General features: G+C 56.2%; 6 protein-coding genes across 6 annotated transcripts; all 6 read left to right on the forward strand.

Annotated features, from left to right (window-relative positions):
* Window positions 1-217: 217 nt before the first annotated feature.
* LBRM_32_3320 (putative chaperone protein DNAj) lies at window positions 218-1,207 on the forward strand (the record flags this gene model as incomplete). The annotated part of the gene is made up of 1 exon (XM_001567633.1): window positions 218-1,207. The coding sequence occupies one exon, from the start codon at window positions 218-220 to the stop codon at window positions 1,205-1,207; it is 990 nt and encodes a 329-aa protein (XP_001567683.1).
* Window positions 1,208-3,834: 2,627 nt separating this feature from the next.
* On the forward strand, window positions 3,835-4,761 carry LBRM_32_3330 (putative protein phosphatase 2A catalytic subunit; the record flags this gene model as incomplete). The annotated part of the gene is made up of 1 exon (XM_001567634.1): window positions 3,835-4,761. The coding sequence occupies one exon, from the start codon at window positions 3,835-3,837 to the stop codon at window positions 4,759-4,761; it is 927 nt and encodes a 308-aa protein (XP_001567684.1).
* A 2,975-nt stretch (window positions 4,762-7,736) lies between these two features.
* LBRM_32_3340 (conserved hypothetical protein) lies at window positions 7,737-10,211 on the forward strand (the record flags this gene model as incomplete). Its single annotated transcript, XM_001567635.1, has 1 exon — window positions 7,737-10,211. One exon carries the CDS (start codon window positions 7,737-7,739, stop codon window positions 10,209-10,211), a length of 2,475 nt encoding a protein of 824 aa, XP_001567685.1.
* Window positions 10,212-12,024: 1,813 nt separating this feature from the next.
* LBRM_32_3350 (conserved hypothetical protein) lies at window positions 12,025-15,303 on the forward strand (the record flags this gene model as incomplete). The annotated part of the gene is made up of 1 exon (XM_001567636.1): window positions 12,025-15,303. The coding sequence occupies one exon, from the start codon at window positions 12,025-12,027 to the stop codon at window positions 15,301-15,303; it is 3,279 nt and encodes a 1,092-aa protein (XP_001567686.1).
* Window positions 15,304-16,432: 1,129 nt separating this feature from the next.
* LBRM_32_3360 (conserved hypothetical protein) lies at window positions 16,433-16,786 on the forward strand (the record flags this gene model as incomplete). The annotated part of the gene is made up of 1 exon (XM_001567637.1): window positions 16,433-16,786. The coding sequence occupies one exon, from the start codon at window positions 16,433-16,435 to the stop codon at window positions 16,784-16,786; it is 354 nt and encodes a 117-aa protein (XP_001567687.1).
* Window positions 16,787-18,123: 1,337 nt separating this feature from the next.
* LBRM_32_3370 (conserved hypothetical protein) lies at window positions 18,124-20,115 on the forward strand (the record flags this gene model as incomplete). Its single annotated transcript, XM_001567638.1, has 1 exon — window positions 18,124-20,115. The coding sequence occupies one exon, from the start codon at window positions 18,124-18,126 to the stop codon at window positions 20,113-20,115; it is 1,992 nt and encodes a 663-aa protein (XP_001567688.1).
* Window positions 20,116-21,436: the final 1,321 nt, after the last annotated feature.

A 21,436-nucleotide genomic window follows, 5' to 3' on the forward strand; every position in this document is an offset into this window, starting at 1 on the left:
ATTCCATAGTACTGAGGACCCCAAGGTGAACCCAACCTGCCCCTCTTTTCCCCCATTTCTTCTCGTACTCCCTATGTGACACCATTTCTGGTCCACAGGCACTCGCTCCTCCGAGACGCATTTGCCATTCTACTGCACAGTGGTCTCGTGGTGGCGAGGCGGCACACGCTCTCTCTCTCTCTCTCATTTCTCGTTACCCAAGAAGACAGCCCATCAGATGAGCGGCGACAGGGTTTATGCGTTGAGGGGGACTTCTGTCCTTTATGAGGTGCTCGGTGTCTCGCGGACCGCCACACAACGTGAGATTCGCCAGGCCTACTACAGGCTTGCGGTGCTCTACCACCCCGATAAAAACCCAGAAGGGTCGAACGTCTTCAAGGAGGTTTGCTTTGCCCATGGAATTCTGTCTGATCCAGAGCAGCGTGCCTTGTACGATAGTGGCACGCTGCGAGGCGAGCTCGAGTTGAAGGCGCGGGCCTATGACCCTTCTATGGACCCAGGCGTGGAGCTGAGTCCAGAGGACTTGCGCGTTTTCGTGGACCGCGTTCGGCAGTCGCAGGACGCCAATCGGCAGGTGCAGTCTACCTTTGAGCTAAGGCGTGAGGAAGAGATGAAGCGAAGGGCGGGGTTCGATGCCAAGAATCCGTCCTTTAAGGCGGAGTATGAGAATGCTCGGCGTCTGCGGCAGGATGGCTGCGGAAGCTCCACTTCTGCAGCCCATGCACATGTTCCCGGCACTGCAGACTATTCGACGCCAGCACCATCTAAGGTGCGCACTTCTGCCGAGGTGCTGGCTGAGCTGCAGCGAGAGGAGGAGGAACGCCTCTATGGCAACCCTGGAATGGCCTCTGCCAACGCCAGCAGCGGCAAAGTATCCGGGAGGGGTGGAGCCCCTGCGAAACAGCAGATGATGGCTCACTATCGCACCGCTCACAGTGAAGCTACGGGAGACGAAAGCCTTAGCAGCTCGTACAGCTCCAGCAGCGCCGCAGCCACCCTGCGGAATCGTCAGCTGCAATCCACTAGTCTGCTGTTTGTCAAGACCCACTGCCAGAAGCCCCAATACAGCGAAACGGTTAGTGTGACGGTTCAGGAGTACGCAAACTATGACTACCGTACTTTCGTAGAAGGGGGCAGTGTTGATCGTGGGGAGCTTGAGGGGGCGATCATGGCCGACGCCTTAGTCAACTACGACCGAAACCACTGACCCTTGCCGCAACACGCTTTTGCTTCGAGGGAGCAAGAGTGGACGTGTCGGAAGTGAAGAGTTCTATGAGCACTTGTTCTTTCGCACATCATTTCCTCGAACTCTGATGACGGGTGACACCGCAGTGTGGTACCAGGCTCCAGTGTCCACCTCGTGTGAGGAGACCAAGCAGTCCCCTATCCCTGCCAATGCCGGACCGCCTCCGGTGCTGACAGGGTCAAGCGCCTACGGCGTGGGGAGGTCAGTGCGATGCGTCGCTGCCGCCGTCAGTGGCCATGTCCTGGATGGCGCTGCGTTGAAGCGAGCTGAGACCGTGAGCAGGCTTGTGTCATCCATATAGCGGGCAGAGTGTGCGCGTGGCTCGAATGGGTCTCTCACACGGCCCTCGCTGCCTACTGGTGTGGGGAGCCTGAATGCCCCCCCGAGGGATGCCCCATGTGGCGACCGGCATGACGGAAGCGGCTGCGAGGCGACAGGGCTGCTGTACCGCGTGTGTCTGCGGCTGCTTCGCACCACGCGATGGGCCCTGCGGCAGGCCGGAGGGGGGGGCTAGAGTGGAGTAGCACTGATGTGCTGTCTGGCAAAGAATGGACACACAGGAGAAGAGGTCCCTTCCCTGAAGTGTGCATCGTGGCTGATGAGTTGGCAGCGCTCATTCTTACTGGCACAATGTACAGCGAGTCATTCTTGTATTTGCACTTTTTCTTCATTCCTTTTTTTTCCTCTCCACACCCACCACTCCAGCACTCGGGCACACAAACGCACAAAGCAGGTATGTGGCTGCACGCTTACCTACCGGCAAAAATATGCCTCAGCATCACCGAGAGCAAATGGGACAGCGAGGGGTCTGAGGGGAGCTGTAGGGGCTTGCACGAATTTGCTGAGACAGGTCTCCTTGCGTGCGCCCAATCAAGTGCGACGATGTGTTCTTCTGTCCGGGTTGCATCGACTGCTCTTTTCTCTTTGAGCTGCGTGACTAGCGTATCTTCGACAGTTCCGCTTGGCTCTGCCCCTTCTCACCACAACACATATGTAAGGTATTTAGTTGGCTGCGTGATGGAACAGGGAGCTTGGCGCAGAAACACCAGCTACATGTCAATGTAATTACCAAATACAGCCAATCAAAAGAACTACAGACCTTCAGTTCCAACGCAGCTCATGATTTTTCACGTAGGTCTTTGGTGTTGTCTTGCTTTCTGATCTGTGCAAGGTAACCGGTTTGTTTCTTGGGTGTTCCTGCGCTGACTGTCTCATCGACGGTAATTGTAGCCGACTAAAAACAGGCAGCGAATTCTAAGCAAGTGGGAACACAATCAATTTGTTCATAGGGCTCTTTGCCCCCAGCGCATCTCAGGCAAGCTTCTCCTCTCTCCTCCACCGCCATCCATGGTATTCTCTCCCCTCCTCCTCCTCATTTGCTACTCTTTTTCTCTAAATCTTGTTCTTGACGTGCTTTCCCCCCTTGATTGCATCAGTCTCTCTCTTTCTGTCCTCTCGGACCATCACCATCACAGCAGCGTTTTTTCCCTTTAGCACGAAAGAACGGAGAGAAGCACACCACTCACACCATCCCGCGTACAAACCAAACCGCCTTCTGCACAAACACGAAAGCAACGAAGCAAAGAAAAAAAAAGGGCGAAGGGGAGCAGGAGTTTTTGAGGTGAAACAAGAACGACACCCTAAAGACGAGAAAACAAGGAAGCAGAGGAGACATACAACAAACATCAACGAGGGAGTCAAAGCGAGAAAAGGTCCAGAGAAGGAAAAGTTCGAAGCCAAAGGTATTGCATCGTTCTTTCCTGCCTCTGCTGCTTTGCTGTCGTCTTTGCTTTCTCATTCTTCAAGTTCTCTGTTACTGATCGTGTGCCCCTCGCACACCTTCGCCTCTCCTCTCCTCTGCCTCTCTCGTTGCGATCTACTTGTCGTTGCTCTTGCTTTCTTTGCCTTTTACTGCATCTTTCATTACCAAGTCTTCCTCTGCTCGATCTCTTCGAAGTCCCTCAAAGGAACCTCATCTTTTCTCCTCTTTCAAGCAGAGCATACCGACGCAGAGAGGAAAACCTAGACCCAACGGTAAGCCACCAGAAGGAGTGGCGACAGAAGACGAGTAGTGGCTCTCCGTCTTGTTTCTTTCCTTTCGGGTTGCTCACTTTCACCGTGTTCTCTGCTCTCGCCCTCCGCAGTTGTGCGCACCAGTTATCACCCTCCCTCTCCCCCATCAGTCCCACCACCACGGCTCTTTCACTCTTTTGTTTCCTCGCTACCTTTTTTTTTTGTTTGTTTGCGTGGTGTAGGATTTACTTCTCTCGTTCCTTATTTCCCTTCCTGTTGTGTCTTTGTTTCGCTTCTTCTGTGTCATCAAGGTCGGCGCGCTTCCATCCTATTGCTGCTGTGGCTCTTTGCTATATACATTGGAATTTGCCTGCCCTCCCTGGTGGTATTGTCGTACACATCGGTCAGTCAGTCGCCGCGCGTTTTTCTTTTTTTTTTTCTCCCCTCTCTCACAAGTGGGTCTTTTCACAAAGCCTTCTCTGGCTCTCACTCACTCGTATTTTGTTTCTTCAGGCTTACTGCTGGGGTAAAGACGTTTTCTTTTCGCACTTTTTCAAGCAATCCTCACACGCAGTATGTCAGCAGAAGTTTTGGACATTGACGAGCACCTCGCCACGCTCAACCGGTGCGAGAACATCGGCGAGGCGGATGTGAAGCGACTGTGCTTGAAGGCGAAAGAGATTTTCACGAGTGAGGAGAACGTGCACAAGATCCCGGCTCCGTGTACCATCGTAGGCGACATCCATGGTCAATTCTACGACCTTCTGGAGCTTTTCCGCGTCGGTGGCGAGATTCCGGACACAAACTACGTCTTCATGGGCGACTTTGTAGACCGCGGCTACCACAGCGTAGAGTCGTTCCTGTTGTTGCTCGTGCTTAAGATCAAGTACTCTCGTCGTGTTGCACTGGTGCGCGGTAATCACGAGTCGCGGCAAATTACACAGGTGTACGGCTTCTACGATGAGTGCTTGCGGAAGTATGGCAGCATCAACGTATGGCGGTATTGCACGGACGTGTTTGATCTCTTGCCCTTAGCAAGCGTCGTAGAAGGGAAGATCTTCTGCGTGCATGCTGGTCTGTCGCCCTCGATACAGACGGTGGATCAGATGCGTTCCATCCGTCGGAACTGCGAGGTGCCGCACGAGGGTGCTATGTGCGACTTGCTCTGGTCCGATCCGGAGGACATTGATGGCTGGGGCTTGTCACCGCGCGGCGCTGGATATCTGTTCGGCGGTGATGTCGTATGCCAGTTCAACGAGACAAACAAGCTAGACCTTATCTGCCGCTCCCATCAGCTGGTAATGGAGGGATACAAGGCTATGTTCAATGACACGCTTGTTACAGTCTGGTCGGCGCCCAACTACTGCTACCGCTGTGGTAACGTCGCGTCTATCCTGGAACTGGACGAACACCTGAACAAGAATTTCAAAATTTTCGAGGCTGCACCGGCAGAGGCTCGCGAGGCAGGTCAACGGAACGAGGTACCGGCTTACTTCCTATAGAGTCTCTCACGTCTCGTTGCTACTTACTTTCTCTCTCCATCTCGAGATCGCCTCCATTTCACTTGAGATTTTTCACTTATTTTGCCCGCCTCTCTCCTTCTCTTTCTACTTTGCCACGTAATCATCTCCCCTAAGAGGGAAGAGAGTGTCTGGTAAGGGTAAGGAGGAAGGAGGGGGTGGGGGCAAAGAGATGGAGAGGCGTGAGGCGTATCCGTACCATGGGAGAGACAGACGGCACCACGTTTTGCCGCCTGCACGTTTGTAGAGCGGAAGAGCGACACTATTACTCAGCACACGGCATACCACCGCTGATAGGCGCGTGTGTGACCCGGCGCGTGTACGTCTCGCAACTTGTCAATCTCCTTCCGTTGTCACCGTCTTCTTCCCCGTTTTGTGTTACTTTTCTGTTTCTTTAGCGTCTACTTGCGTCTGACTTGGTTCTCTAGCGGAAGACGTGTCTGTGCGCTTCTCTATCTGACTCTTTGACTGCGTGTTTCCTGCAGTGTATCTGTGCGAGTGTGTGGGCAATGCGCGCGTGCTGTCTTTTCTTTCTCCCTTTCTCCTGTTTTGCGTTATGTGCGGGAGAGGAAGGCACGAGGAAGAAGCTAGCAGAATCACAGCAATGGTACAGTGAGGTGAGAAGGAGTAAAAGATGTCGTTGGCTTCCATGTGAGGGGTGTGGGGCGGGGTCGGGGTATGGCTATAAAGCAAAGGTAAAGTGGTCCAGCTCATGTGAATGTAGTACGTCTCCATCATACGCCATCTCCAGGTTGACCGCGTCTCGTTGTCTTCTTTCCTGGTCTCCTTGCTTTCAGCGCCTGTGCGCACCTCTGAGAACTCACTCACTCACTCGTTTTCTCTCCTGCCGCTGATTTTCCTCTCTGACTGTCGTTTCTGTGCCTTTGAGGCTGCGTGTGTGTGTGTGTGTGTGTGTGCATGCCATGCTCGGCATACGTATGTGTACATGTGAAGGAGATCACTTCGTGGGTAAGCGGGTCTTTTTGTTCGTGTTGTGCACATGTGCTCAGTGGGCTCAATGGGAAGGGGGGAGGAGGGCGAGGGGAGAGAGAGTCGCGAGAGAAAGATGGAGAGTCTGTCATGACAGCGACAGACACACACACACACACACGAATGTACAGGAGGGAGAGGGAGACCGATATGACCGCGCCGGGGGCCTCTCTCTACTCTCTATTGCGATGGCTCTTTACACTCATCTTCCACTCTCAGCTCATGTGTATGCGTGTGAACCTGACGTGTGTTTGAGGTTCCCCCTTCTCTGCACTTTCTACGGAGCACGCTTCCCGCTTGCCAAAGAAAAGTAAGAGGATGGATGGATGGATGGCTGTTCCTGTGGGCTCTCCCTTTCTTTTCTCTCGTTTCCCTTGTGCTCCCTTTCCTCTCCCTGTACGCCAATCAACGTTCCATTACCCTTAATGACTAACGTTCACTGTAAAAAAGAGAATCTGTTGCCCGCAGCAGCAGCAGCAGCAGCGGCGAGGAGGTGAAGGCAGGGAGAGGGGAGGGGGCGGGGGTATACCGTCGTAAAGGCATCATCCTCGGCACTGTCGCCGTTCTCATTAGAGCGAGGGTGGCTCTCGAGCCGTACACTGTTCGTTGTACGCGTGAGGAACCGTGGCAACGTTGCAAAATGGAGAACAACACTCTGCTGCCTGTACGAAGCTCTGTTTTGTATTTGACAGGTCGCAAAGACGGTGCGCTGCCGTTTACCGCTGTCCCAGCACCGCCAATGGGCGCACCCCAACAGACAATGAATAGTTTTCCTCTCGTCTCTCTCACTCCGATCAGCTGCATCGGCGCCGTCAGCACTCCATATGGCCTGCCAATCAACCCACTACACGGCATCCTTTGACATTTAAAGCAAACATTTCCCGCTGATCACGTCGCTTTAAGCTTGTTACTCCATCGTTTTTTCTTCCTCGCCCATTACCAGTGCTGCACATCGCATATAGATCCGCCGCAGGGCTTGCCCTTCGCGCGTAGCGGTCGCATAGGCACCGTGGATTAGAGCGTGCAACTGCCAACGTCTTTTTTGCTCTTCCTGCACTGGCACAGAGGAGTGGAATAACACGACAACGCGTGCCAAACATTCATCCGCACACCCGCACAGAGATATACATACGTATATACAGCCACAGACACCCACGTACTAACCTACCTATACCTAAGCGCGGTCTGTACCACTACCTTCGTTTCTCTTTTCGCTTACCTCCCTCTTTCTCTCTCGTGGCGCTTTGCCTTTTGTGTTTCGTCTCGTCTGCCTTTTCTTTTGCGCTCTTTTCACAGAGTCTCCAGCATTGGGACCCCAACACACACAGGAAAAAGGCAAAGTAATCGACAGCAGGAGGGAGGATCTGAACATGTTTCACACGAACGGCGATGGCATTCTAGAGACGCCTTCAGTGCAACCGACAGCGACGAATGAAGCGCCGATAACTCAACCTCCTCCACCGAAGACCAACGTGGTGCAGGAGGTTCACACTGCCCTCCCCGCTCGCAATGATGACCTTGACGACAGGAAGACCCCACTTCGCTGCTTCGGCGCCAACGAGGCCAGCGCGCTGCCACATGCGGCAGCCGGTACTGGGGATGGTGAGACTGAGTCACCCCCACCCAAGGCACCGACACAAGCACAAATGGTAGAGATCAGGTCGGTGGTGTCGTCGACCGCCGCCGCGGCACACGTAGACCCTTCAACGATCGCCACCGCTGTTGTCGTGCCGTCTGCCGCGAGAGAGGCAGGGCCAGGCCCAGTGGTTCAGGGAAGGGTGCTCTACACGTCTGCAGAACCCCGTGCTGTCAACGATCTCCCCATCACTCGCGGCAGAGTGATGCTGGGTGTGCATGAATCTGTCCCTCCTGCTGCTGTGGTGCAACCGGCTGCCGTAGCGGTGACGAGCGGCGGGATAGGCAGCGGTGCCCAACAACTTTCCGATTTGCAACAGCATCTCCTTCAGATGCGAGAGCAGACCAAGGGTCAAAGTCTGATGGCTCGGTATGTACTGCAGAATGCTGCTCGTGACGAGGCGCACAGCTCATCGTTCTCCGCGACAGCGACCACTGCAGATACTCATCACCCGCGCGGGATAATGAAGCTGGTGCAGAGTGTTCCCCGGCTTCGATTCCGCAGCCAGCAGGTGCACCGCCGCAAAATCACCTTGCTGGGTTACCAGGAAGTGGGCAAGACATCCTTGCGCAAGTGCTTTGAGTCTGAACCGTTTTTCTTCAAGGACCTTCCAGATGTGCGCACAACCACCGGTGTCGAAGTACAGGAGAAGTCCATGACGATCGACAGCGAGACTGTTCACTTAATCCTTTCCGACTTTGCGGGGCAGGAGTCTTACCACTCACACACGTATTTCCTAACGGAGCGCTCCATCTTTCTTCTGGTCTGGAAGCTCTCGGCTGTGGAGCAGGACTTCCAAAGTAGTGGCATCAACGCGCGCGAGGAGAAGCGACTGCAGCGGTGGATTGCGGAGGTGTTCGCCAAGTACCCACATGCCCGTATCGTGCTAGTGGCCACTCACCTCGATGAGCTTCGCGTGCAGGGACAGCGGAGTGTCGAGATGATCCTCAACAAGGTCGAGGGAAAGCTCCGCTCGTATATTGATGACCTAATCGCTGCATCCAACGCAACGGCGGCGCCGACACCGGGGACGCCGGCGTTGACTTCCTCATCCACGACAGTCGGGGGTGCTTCTTCCCCCTCAAAGGAGCAGACGTTATTGCACCTGGCGCAGATGCGTGACGCGCGCCGGGTCATTGTCGGCAACTTCGCTGTTTCGTGCAAGACACGTCTTATCATCGCCGCTGGAAACGCGCTGCGACACCTCTCTGGCCAGAAGATTAGCGGTCTGCTGAAGTATCTCGGGATGGTGGTGAAGGAGGACTGCTTTGCGGACCGCGAATACCCCGCTGCGGTGGTGCCCGGACGTCACGTCAAGCTGATAGAGAGCCTTGAGGATATGAAGCGGCGCCATCCGTTTAAGTTACTGATGCGCTTAGGAGAGTTTGTGCAGATGGCGGTGAACGTCGGCATTGAGTCGGAGAGGGAGCTGTTGCAGGTCGCGCGCCTCATGCACAGCTGGGACATTATCTACCTCTTCAACCAGTACTCAATGGAGGACAACCTCCTCATCGTTCTCTACCCTCGCTGGCTGAACCGGATGTCTGCCTCACTCTTCTCCTATGCCCACCTCCTGCGCACCCCATTGCACATGCGCAGTATGATTGGTGGCCTCGAGTACCTGGTGAGCAACGCCGAGATGGCCGACATGTGCCTGATGCGGAAGGGCTACTTGCGATGGCCGCTGGCACGTGTTCTCTTCCACAAGCCCCTCTCCGACTTCCTGCGGCATCCACCGGACGACGCAGACATCACCATGTGCCTGGAGCTACTAGAGTCGATGCAGCTCATTTACCCAGTTGAGGTAGAGTGCGACGAGTTTGAGGTGCTTGTGGAGGAGGTACCTGTGAACCCTAGTGTTGGTCGTCCGGTCGTCGAGTCACAGAAGATCACTCGCTACTACGTCCCCTCACTCTCACCACTCGAAACACCGCAGTCGCTGAAGAAGTTGGCACCCGTCTTGTTTCACCGCGGCGTTCGGGTGCGGCTCGAGTTCAACCTCCTCCCTGACGAGTTCTGGTGGCGATTTCAGTGCAAGTTGCACCGCTTTATCAAGGTAGTCACTGTGTATCAACCTGCGCTGGGCGGGGTCGACGATGAGGACTTGCTGCTGAACGGCTTCCGGCTGCGGGAGGCGGACGAGGAGCATAACCGATGGCGAGACTCCCTGTGGCTCATGGGCCGGGGCTGCCGTGTGCTGGTGTACCGTGATGGAGCGAATGCGGTATCGGTTCTCTCCGCAGAGAATACACCGCGTGGGTCGGAGGAGGTGCTGCAGGCGATGGAGGACGCATTGACAGCGCTTCTTCGACACTACAAAGGTGTGCAGCGCCGCACGTTTGTGGCTTGCCCCAGCCAGGACTGCGGAGGCTGGCTCGAGGCGGACGTTGTTGCGTCTAGTGTCAGCATCACGTGCCCCACCTGCAAGCAGACGTTTGATAGCAAGCAGGTGGTTTCCTCTGGCGTGGGGCCGCTCGGCGCGCCACGCTTCTCACAAACCCTCCTGGTCGAAGCAGGCGAGCTGCTCGCTTTCTGCCTTTCGCACCAGTCTTGCCTCCACATGTGCCGGTACCTGGGTATCCCATACAAGGGGCCCTCTCCAGCCCGTGGAGAGTCGGTGGAGGCTGCGGCACACTCTGAGAGTGACAGCGGCCAGGCAGACGTCCTGGGCACTCATGTTGAGTACCTGCATGCACTGGACAAGGTGGTGCAGGCGGTGCTGTTTCGCTCGTGGATGCAGCGCACCGAAGAGCAGGAGCGCCGCCGTCGCATGCTCGAGGACGAGCCAACTCCAGCGTTCTTTTGAACACTAGCAACCCCCCTGAGAACGAGAGAAGACGTGCCTCATCACGTAAACACTTAAGGAAGCCGTGGCCACACCAAAGATGGGGAGGGGAGAGCGCTTCACAGCCCTACACGAGGAAGTGACGCCAAGTGAAAGGGCATCTGCTTGTGCTCAGTTAATGCAAGTTTTCCTACTCCGCACGGGGCCTTTGCGAATTTCATCGCGGTAGTCAACGATGCTCTGTTTCTGCTGTTGAGTGCTAGCCTGAAAGTGGCTTGGGCGCACCATTTCTCCTTCCTTCCTTGTAGAGTCATCTATCCTTCTTTTCCCGATTCAGCTGTGTGCATTCGTGTGTGTATGTCATTGGAGGGGAGAGGGTACTGTGCTGGAATTTTGCTTTGTCTCCTCTTTTCTCCTTGTATGCTGTTCTCTCTCTCTTTGCGTCTCTTCCACACTTTCTCTCAACAGCCGAAAGAAGTGCGTAGGGGTATATCTACAGTAGTGTGTGTGTGTGTGTGTGTGTGCGTGCGTGCGTGCTTCACTCAGAGGGACACCCATACACACCCAAAGTGCGCACATGCTTCCACACGGATTTAGTTGGGAGCTGATTGGCCCGCGTAGCTGCGCGTGGATTCAATGGTCCTACAGTGGAAGAACCCACGGAGACCTCGCTTGTGCGTGTGGTGGGTGCGATCAAGTTGGGGCAGACGACTTAACTCCCCGTACGCACCGCTGTCCACGAGGTCACCATGAAGAGCTGTGAAATATGCAGAGCTGCCTCCTCTCTCCCCCTCCCTTTCCACGGCAGTGTTCGTCTCTCTCCACACCCCCGTGCGTCTTCGATCCCCGCCCCCCTTCCCATCCCAACTCATCAAGCAATGGGGTTTACTGTCTCTCTTCTTTAATATTCCTTTGCTTTCTCTTCTCGCTCCGTGATGGACGTGTAACGAGCGGGTGCAATCGGCTGCCTCACTTTCCACGCCCCAACCCACGGGTGTGTGCCCTCTCTCTTCCTCGTGGTGTAGTTCTTCGAGCTTCGATACGTCTGTGACACTGCGTAGTTCTTTTGCACCCAACAGCGTGTCTCACAGGCACACATACACACACGCTGCATTTATGCACATCTACATAGCTCCCCCCCCCCCCCGCAAACGCAAACGCAAACGCATCTACAGTATTCCTGGATACGGCGACACACCCACCCCACGCGTGTGTGAGTGAGTGAGTCTGTGTGGCCTTTGTCTTCACTGTTTTCTTCTCTTTATCAAACCTGAAGCTACGACTACTACTACCACCACCACTACTCCCAACCCACAAGGTAAACACCCACACACCGGCACACACACTCACACACATACGTGCGTACGGGCCTGCACAGAAAAGAACCCGTCATTGTGCGGTGTGCTGCCTTTTTGTTTTTTTCTTCCCCTTTTCCTACGCGGCTGGCTGTGCACCACCACGCTGTTGGTCTTCCATATTGCGCTTTATCGTGTTTGTGGCTAGTGTCCTTCTCTCTCTCTCTCTGCTCACTGTCCGACTCGTGAGGTTTGGATGTGGATACGTGTGCTTCCTCTGGTGCTTTTGCTTGTTTCCCCCTTCCTCCTTCGCTGCCGCGCTTCGCATCTCCAACTCATACCTGCTACAGTGCTTCGGCGAGATCCAGTTCTCTTTTGAAGAGTGGTTGGCACCATCTCGTCTCTGAGTGGACTTCGGTTGGTGGCGCTGCACGAGTGAAGAGCTGTACACGCCAGGTTTTTGACTTCGTCCCTCTCTCCTTTCTCATCGCTTTCTTTTATTTGTTTCGTTTGTGCGCCGAGTTCATGGTCGGCAGGTGATGCGACAGCGCACGGTATCGTGGTCCCGCGCGCGCAGCCCGATCCGCATCTCTGCTGCAGAGGAGGAAGATCTGCGGGTAGGCCTGCAGCGGTTTCTGGACAAGCTTCGTCAGCACCAGCCTCTCTTCCTCGAAGATGACGTCACAGCCATTCCCTTCCCCCCAGAAGGCAGCAGTAGCAGCTGTGTTGGTGGCGGCTCACCTCACTTGTCCATCTCCACGTCGCCGCGGCACTCACCGTCTCGCGTAGGCAAGGAGGATGCGGCGATGGATGACACCCTCAAGAGCGGCGACTCCTCTCTGTCGGCGTCCAAGAGTAGAAAGATGCCCACCGCATCACCCACCATAACAGGTTCACCGACCTTTGCCTCAGCGAGCGTCGTCGATCTGGATGTGCCCCTCTCTGTGCCTTTGTTTCTCACAGCTGTGAACATCTTCGAGGCAAAGTTGCTCTCAAAGAGCAAGCGTGTCTCCACCGATGCGCTTAAGCTTGTCCGACAGGCCTACGCGCTCGTGTGGAGAGATCCAGGCTACCTGTCGACGCTCATGAACGGAGATCCATACCTGGCAGGCGCAAGCAGCACCGGCTCCTCGATGCCACCAGCTGGTGGGAGCCGCAGGCCCAGCCTTGCGTCCGTGACCAGCTCTCCAAAGAAGCCTCGCGTGACGTGTAAAGCCCTGTTCTCGTCCTCCGCGCCAGCGCCGACACAGCGACCGGACAGGCGATTGGCGCTGCAGCTGGACGAGTGCATTCGAACGCTACTCGTGTACGCGAATGCGTCTGTGAACTTCTGTCAGAGTGTCTCCACCAACTTGCGTACACTTTTGCTGCTCACCTTTGTTACCTGCGCTGCGCGTCGCCTCGAGGAGGAGGATGACGTCCCGTATGGTGACGGCCCCGGCTCAGCCGCAGACATCGTTGTCGGTAACCGAAACCTGCGGGCTGAGATGGAAAAGCTGGAGAGCTTGTGGTGCAGCTGCGGGATCGAAGGACATGTGGCAGACTACCTGCGCGAATGTTACTTGGTCGAGTTCCTGCTAGACGCTGCGCTCCCGCCAGCGGTGTGCTCGGCGCGCTATGACGGCCTGCAGATGGCTGTGTGCGAGAAGAAGGAACGTATCATCTCTGATGTTGTGGCCAGCCGCGCTGGTTTTGCTCACATGATGCGAGTGGCACCGCTACGAGGCTTGTGCGGTCTGGCGAACATGTCTGCCTTTGGAAATTCGAAGTTGCGGGCGAGGCTACTGGACAAGATGGCGTCAGAGGGGATTGTCGAGAGGCTGGCAGCAGAAATGGCTGCAGCGATGGAGGCCATTCTCGTGCCTGACACCACCACTACGACCCCGGCACGCAGCCCTGCAAAACGGCCGCGCCAGAGCGCAATGCGCAACGCCTCACCCCCGCACCAGAGATCCCGCGCCGGCACGTCCAGGTCGGTGAGTCGTCAAGGGTCGGTCGACTCCGTCTCGCCTGCCGGGAAGGAGCGCCGCGCGAGCACCACAGCCAGGACTTCTGGAACCTTTGAACGTCTGTTAGACAGTGAGCCTACCCCAGTGGAGCTCATTGGTCAGTGTGTCGACATGCTGATGTTACTCACGTGTCCGGACTTGCGTCCGCCGGACGGCGGTGACGAGTCTCCGTCTCGTTCGTCAGCTTCGTCTGCGTCGGCAGTTGTGCGTTCCACCACGTGGGCCTCCTGTGAAGCCGCGCTGAATGAGATAAGCTTGTATCTCTTGGCTATTTGCTTCCTCTCCAAGACTCATGCGCGATACGCGGAGTTATCGTCGTTGCAGCTCTACGCTGCAGATTGCATGCTGCAGTGGGCAGCGTACAGCGGTGCCTTTTACGGGATGGTGGTGCACGCCATGGATGTGTTGATGGATATGATGGAGTCAATGTCCGGCCCTCCACTCGCCAGCGGCCGAGGGATGTCGGTGTCGTCGCGAAGAGCGTGGAGTTCTCACTGCACGTCGTCTCAGGAGGATGGGAGGAAGGATGCCGCGAAGTGTGACCGGCGTGATGGCGAACGCGGTCGCCGTGTGCTGCAGCAGCTTCTGCCCGGAGATGAAGCAGGTCTGCTGCCGTTGCTGATAGATTTACTGCAATACACGATTCACGCCCAGGCAAATGCGAACTCGATACGGCGATGGTTCGGCTTCTTAGCGGATCGGTTACTGCCGGAGGTCTTTGAGCCCCCACAGCTCACGAATGGGCGGCGTGGCAGTGCAGTATGGAGACGGCGGCAGTGCTCGCAAGAGGACCGCCCAGTCTCTTCGCTACCCGGAACACTGGGGACAGGATTGCCGGCTGTCGCGGACGGCGGCTTCGATGCGCCGGTGCTCGCTCGAGACCTTACGCGGTCGGAGGTTGTGGCAGCTGCCCCGTACTTTTGCTTTGCACGGCGGACTGTGGAGGAGACGAGTTGGCGCGATGGTACGCAACCACTCTTTGCCAAGGTGGTGGCCTTGGCTTTCCACGTCATTGTGACTCAGGGGCACCGATGCAATCTTCTGTTTGGGCAGGCGTGCGCCTGCTACGACGCCGTTGCTTCTGCGTTGCTTCAGCGGTCCCCGCAGAGTGGCAGCAGCGCCAGTCCCGGAAGCGGATCTCCGCGCGACAGCCGGCGTTCGTCCCAAAGCAACACGAGCGCCACGTATCGGCGCAGTGTCCTCCTTATGCATCAACGGGAGGAGGAGAGGGTGTTGATGCAGACACAACTGCATTCCAACGAGGAAAGCCAGGACAGCGGTGTGACGGGGTCGGAGGAGAGAGAAACCAAGGTGGCGGACGAGGAGAAAGAGGTGTTCATCGGCTCAACTAGCAGGCGTCGCTCACCATCCACTCGCCGGTGTCAACGTGGCAGCCTGATAAAAACAAAGGCTATCTCGGCTGAGCGACACTCGTTGGCGACAGCCTTTGTCGCCAACGATGAGGGTCTTTCTCCCTTCATCAGCAGTCCCAGCCGCTCCCTCGTTTTCTACGAGGCGTGCTCACCGAGCGGCACTGAGGCAAGCAGTAGTACTCCTCTCGATAGCGGAGGTAGCCGACGGCGACGCCGTTCGTCGAGTGGCCGACGCTGGGGTGCTGACGACGGGAAAAGTTTGCGGGCGGCATTAGACGAGGCAGCCTCCGCCGTACCCACCGCGAGCGCTACCACGGCAGAGTCACCGGAGACGGTGACGCACTCCTGGACTGGCCGTATGTCGCTGCGCTCTTTACTCTCCTCGATCGGTGGTCACAGCGAAGCACCGCTGCTGAACATAGAGAAGCGCACATAGTAGAACTGTGAGTGCTGCCGCCTGACTGCGTACGTGTGCGCGTGCTGAATGAGATCTCGATCTCTCCCCCCTTCCCTCCCCCCGCTCCCGCCCAGTACACACCCGCTTTCGCGCCCTCTCTGTACGAATCGTGCGATGCCTCCCGCCTCTTGTGTGGACTTGTGCGCAGCGGACCCTCTTTTCTTTCTCACATACGTTTTTTATTCTTCTTCTTTCCTTTCGTTTTCGTGCTTGCGGCCGCGCTCTGCTTCACTGTCAGGCCGTAGCTTGCGCGGAGGAGAGAGGGAAGTAAGTCAGGATACAGGTCTCCACGCAGGCCCATGCAAACACAAGCCCATGGCTTATGCGAGGTAGACAACACTGCTGAACCACAGAGTTCTAGGCGAAACGCATGAGCTTATTCACATTACTTGTAGGAGGCGTAAGAGGAGGAATGCCATGACGCCGTCTGTGTTAAAGCTGCGAGTCAGCTCTGCCGCTAAAAGGACGCAGCGTGATAGTCAACACCTGATTATCCAAGCGCGGTGATGCAGTGATGCTTCTCTCTGATGTATCTTTTTCACCATATTCTTATTCCCTATTTTCTCAATTTTGATTGCCCCCGACTTTCCACTTTGCTTTGCAAGCATCACGCTGGAGAGTGCGTTGATTCTCTTCTCTTGTTGGGCGAGCGAATTGTGCTGACCCCTTTCTTACTCAGGCCACTTCGCTTTGTTGTCGTCACACCTCTTTCTTTCGATAGCACAGAGCACCTCTATTCTGTTCTCTTGTTTTGCGTTTTGCTTGGCGGCTACAACGGCAGTACGGTTGGTAGTGCAGCGGAGGCGCTCACGAGGACGGTCTTATCACACTGCGCCTCTCTCTTCCTCTCTCACACGCACACCTTATCAGAGTTTTCTCTCTCTTCTCCGTTGTCTTTTCGTTGCCACGCTCTCACTACCCCAAACGCTCAGCATCCACGACGCGACTCTCCAGCGCCCTCGTTTGCTTTATTTTTTTTTTTCGCATCTTCACCTGCACCTTCCCGCTCCCTACTTCATCTTTTGATTTCCTTTGCTATTCAAAACGGAGAAGAGGCGCAGGGGCACACACATACACAGCCACGCCTTTGAAGCTAAATTGTCGGAAAATGATCTACGTCCCCTTCGTAGTCGGCGCGGGCGCGTTCTCTATACTGAATGCCTGCGGCTCGATCGCGTGCTGGTACGGCAGCCGACGTCGAGTGATGCTCTTAACCGGCGCTATTAACACATGCATCAGCGGTGCGGCTGTCGTCATGTATCCGTACGACGCAAAGCTGTCTAGAGTATACATGTGCGCCGCAGCCACGTCTGCGTCCGCACAATACCTTCTGCACGCGATGCGGACCCCTCAGCTACTTGCGCCGTCCATGATGAACTCTCTGTATGCGCTCTGGTCGGTGGGGCTTCTTGTGTACGCCTTTCAGCACGCCCGTTGGGTGTACGCGTTGCGGTACGACTGAGGGACTTGAAGCCGAAAGTGCTTCTCCTCCTCGTTTCATCTTGTCCGGCTATATGGACGTATGCGTCGAGAGCACAACGTGGGGAAGAGACCCACCGGCTCGCTCCGAGAGCGCCAAGAGAGAGAGAGTCTCCTGCACCTCTTTCCTTCCCTCTCTATCCACTGATCACAGGTGTAGATTTCACTACACACCCCTCAAAGGTATCGACCAGCACCGTTTATTCAAACTCCCGCACACACACACACACACAGAGCCCCTCTCTCTCGCCGCCTGTGTTATTCACAACAGCGACAGCAACACACAGAAGCGAAAACCAAAAATGCATCGAGGGGAGAGGAGGGGGGCACCAAACGTGTTTCACTCTCTCTTGAGGTAGGGCATCCGTAGTCACATACACACCCAGAAGCGTACACGTATGTGCAATACCTCTGTGACTCTCCCTTGCGTATACCTGGTCTCTCAACGTCCTTTCCCTCGTGTTCTTCCCCCCCACGCCTCTGCTCCCTTTATTTCCTTCTCTTTCTCCTTCGCCTCCTCATTCTCATTCATACACACCTACACACGCACTACCCCCGCATATTTTACGTCTGTGCGACTGCCACGCCCTCTTTCACCCCCCTTTTCTTTCACTTGAGTAGAAAGGGGAGGCTGTGCGATGCAAAGTGCGTGCACATGGTCGCACGCACAAGAACAATAGCCTGAAGAGTCCTGCGGAGAACTACTGCCAGGCACATTTCGTGTTTTTTTTCCCCACGTGGGCTGAGGAGGGGGCACGAAGAGCTGGTGCACCCCACATCGCCTTTTTCTTTCTCTGATTTTCTCTCTCCGTCTACCAACACGGAGAGTGCAGTTTGTGGCGAAGCGAGAAGCATCTGTGTCCTTTGGTATCACAGGAACGTTTATCTCTCCTCGGCTTCTCCCCCAACTGCAAAGAGGCAACACACACACACACACACAGTGTCTTCCCCTCTCCACACCCAGGCGCTTTCGATCACGAGCACGTTTCCATAGAAATCTTTTTTATATGAAGCAAACACAATCACCACCAAAGAAAGTAGCCAAGTGTTATAGACACGTTCCGGATTGCCTGCTGTGGCAGCACTTCAGCACAGCGACTCGCCACTCGGCTGTGTCTGGCAGAGGTTTATGGACCATCTTTTGCATCTCATTCTCTCCTTGTCCCTCTGAGCGCTACACACACGCACATACGCACCCTCCGTGGCTGTGTACACGAGTAGCAGTGTCTTCCTGTCAGCTGAGTAGCGACTCAGATAAACGGCCTTTGTTTGACGCCAAGCGGCGCATTTCAAAGAAAGAAGGGAGTCAGCACTGACTGCATGCCGTCGAAAGCAAGCAGCCGACACCGCCAACCACTACCGCCATCGCTGTCGTCGTCTCTGTCTACGTCTGCAGCGGCGGACGCATCAAACTCGCGAGAGCACTTTTCCATCGCGAGTTTCTTTGACGCTGCCAGTGCTCACCGAAGCAGTGGTGGTGGTGGTTACCGCGTTGGCTCATTCTCGAATGCAGCGCCGACACCGCTCTCTGACATCCCGCGTGGGGGCCATGGCGTTTCCTCTAGCGGGCACGGCTCTGGTGTGGCTTACCACCCACAGCTCCACCAACGGCCACGACAACAGCACTGGTCCTCCTCCGCCTCGGGGCAGTTGAACCCTTCTCACCCAAACGGTGACGGTGAGCACTACGAGCAGCAGCAGCAACACAGCGCCACGGCCGGAGACGTCTCTAGCACGCTCCAAGAGGTGCGGAGGCGTATCATCAGCGACCTCGAGGCATCGCGAGATGGGAGTTGCGAGTCGGCAGGGAAGCTGCACGCTCATCAGCAGCGAGCGCTACGTGTGGCCTTTGGGGAGGAGTGGGTATCGCGTCGGCGCGCGTCCCGCACATCTCGCACCGCGACGGGTGACTGGGGCACATCACCAACGGATACACGGCGGTCGAAGTCGCAGCACACGCCTAACGCAGAAGATGACGAAGACGACGAGCTCATGGTTGCCTCGGTAGAGTTTTCACTGCTGTGCCCCTACTCTCGCCTCCCCATGCGCTATCCCGTGCGCAGTAAGGAGTGTAACCACCTGCAGTGCTGCGACTTAGACTCGTGGATTGTGATGCTGAGCAAATGTCGCTCCATGCGTGACCCGGTCGGGCCGTGCCCGGTGTGCGAGCGCCGCGTCATTTCCTCCTCGCTGGAGGTGGACCTCTGGATGAAGAGTGTCATTGATCAGATGCCAGGCGGCACACACATGGTGATGTTGGAGCCAGACGGTGCCCTCCGCAATGGCGACACGACCCGTGAGAGGCGCAAAGAGACGATCATGGAGGTGGTGGACGCGACGCAAGGAGACTACGAGACCTACTTTGAGGATGTGGTGGACGGCGACGATGATGTCGTGGTGCAGAGGCACCCTACCGCCACGCCGGACGCTTCCAACAGCACATACGCAGCGGTTTCATCGGTCGGCTCGCGTCGCCCTCGCAGTATATCGCCTGCAGCTCCAGAAGCGAGATCAGAGGTGTCGAGCACCGGTGAGGAACGCCGAGCCGGTCTGCCCCGACTCGTACAGGTCAAGGTAGAGAAAGCTACCATGCTGACTGCTGAGGCTGAGGCAGCAGCAGAGACGCCGCCTTCTGTTTCTGCTTCTCAGGATGACGGAGGCGTCGTTGTCGTGCACTTTGTTGAGGGCCGGCACGACGGACTGCAGGCGTTGCCTAGTCAAATCCGGCTCTGGGTGCTACACTGCACCCAATGCGGGGCGCCGCGGGTGAAGGTGGAAGATGGCTTGGTGCAGGCCTGTCAGCAGTGCGGGCACAACGCAAAGGGCAACTGGAACCTTGTCCGCCGCTTCGAGGCGTCTTCTAGTGTGTCGATGGAGCTGGTCCCCGACGGCACGCTGGTGCTGCAAGGCGTCGACCTCCTTGCGCCTTACCTATATCGCGCTGGCTTCTATCGCAGCCTATTCGAAGTGATGGAGTACGCCTCCGTCGCTGAGCGACGGCAGCAGCAGTACCAACCGCCAGCAGATGTGTGGGTCTCATCATTTCCGCTGAGTCGCTTCGAGATCGACTTCCTGGAGGCCTGCTGTGCCCGCATCGCCCAGGGCGAGACGCTCGATTCCATTGAGTCGCTGATTGTGCCGAACCTGTTTCGCATACCTCGCCGGCGCCGACCAGATGGCAGTGGCCAGAAACACTTCACACAACTGTACCACGGCAGCGGACGATACGGTGGACTGGACTCGGCGACCGCGTCGCAGGCTCACAGAACTACATCGCTCACCCGAGCGGAAGGCTCACGTTTGACGTGGTGAGCACTGCGCGGGAGTGGGCTTGATCAATGTGCGTCGCACATACCGCGGTCTCTCTATATTTTTGCCTGCAGCATCTCTTCGCGTCGATGACGTGTGCAGCTGGAAGCGCGCTGCTTGCTGGCGTTGTGCTTGTTTGCTATGCTTTGGTTTGGCGTTCTCTTCCTGTCCGCATCTTCCTCACCGATTCATTTCATTCTTGTCAGCTGAGGAATATCCAAGCAACTGGCACTCGAACTCGACACTCAGTGCGCCGCCGCCCCGCAGTGAGGGCATCTCTCCGAAGGATGTTATTCATCACGTCAGAGGCCGCCGCGCCCTCTCTTTCCTCCATTGCCCACTTTCTGTATGACATCCGTTTCACCGTTCTTTGTGGCGCTTCTGCCAAACCAACCAACAAAAATAACCCGATTGCTCTGCCGCGCATTGTGCTTCAACGCCGCACGTGCCACTTTCCCGAAAGCTCGGCAAGGTAGGCGCACCTGTCCCATGATCAACCGCGCAGGGAGAGATGCTCGCCTGTTCCCTCCCCTCTTCATCTCTCTCATACCTTTCTCCTCCTCCTTTCTCTCCCTACTCGTCGGTTCCTCTCTTTTTGCTCTCCTATATGTCGATCTTGCGACACGCACGCACGCACGCATAACCGGCACTCTTATGAACATTCGCCCCGTTACTCAACGCCAACATGCCCATCCACGCAATCACCGGTCCACCTGGTCTAATTCTTGCATATAAGCGCACGCTCGCCGCTACCGCTAGCGTCAGGTACACAGGACTCTTTCACTCGCTCAGGCCACTTTTCCCTTCCGTGTACAGGGAGCTGCACCGTCGTGCTGTATTGACGTCACGAGAGGCGTGTGCTCCTGTGAGCAACTCCCTCTTTCTCACGCATTAGTCTTCTTGGGCTCTCCGTACATCTCTGTTACCTACGAGAACAGAACAGGACTTGGGTGGACTTCGAACGGCTTTCCTTTTCCCGTGCCGGCGCTGCCATTTTTGTTTGCGGACTCAATTAAATTGTCTTACTCCTCTTCTTTCTATCAGTCCCGCTTCCAAGCGCGTAAACACACATAAACACACATGGGGGGGCTACTTATTTTATAATTTGACGACGGATTCCCACATGTTGCTGCCTGGGAATCGCTGCTACCGGCGTTTAACTGTAAAAAACCTACGCCCGACCGTCCCCGGGTTGGCCTTTGCAGGCTGCCTGCCACTCTCAGAGGGAGTAAAGGGCCCGGTCGGCCAATTGTTGCACTTCTCGGGTGGTGATATAGCTGTAACAAACGGACTGGGTCTGTGTCCCCATCCCTCCAGCCACAAA

This window comes from Leishmania braziliensis, chromosome 32 (genome assembly GCF_000002845.2).
Source record: "Leishmania braziliensis MHOM/BR/75/M2904 complete genome, chromosome 32".
Classification (NCBI taxonomy): Eukaryota; Euglenozoa; class Kinetoplastea; order Trypanosomatida; family Trypanosomatidae; genus Leishmania; species Leishmania braziliensis.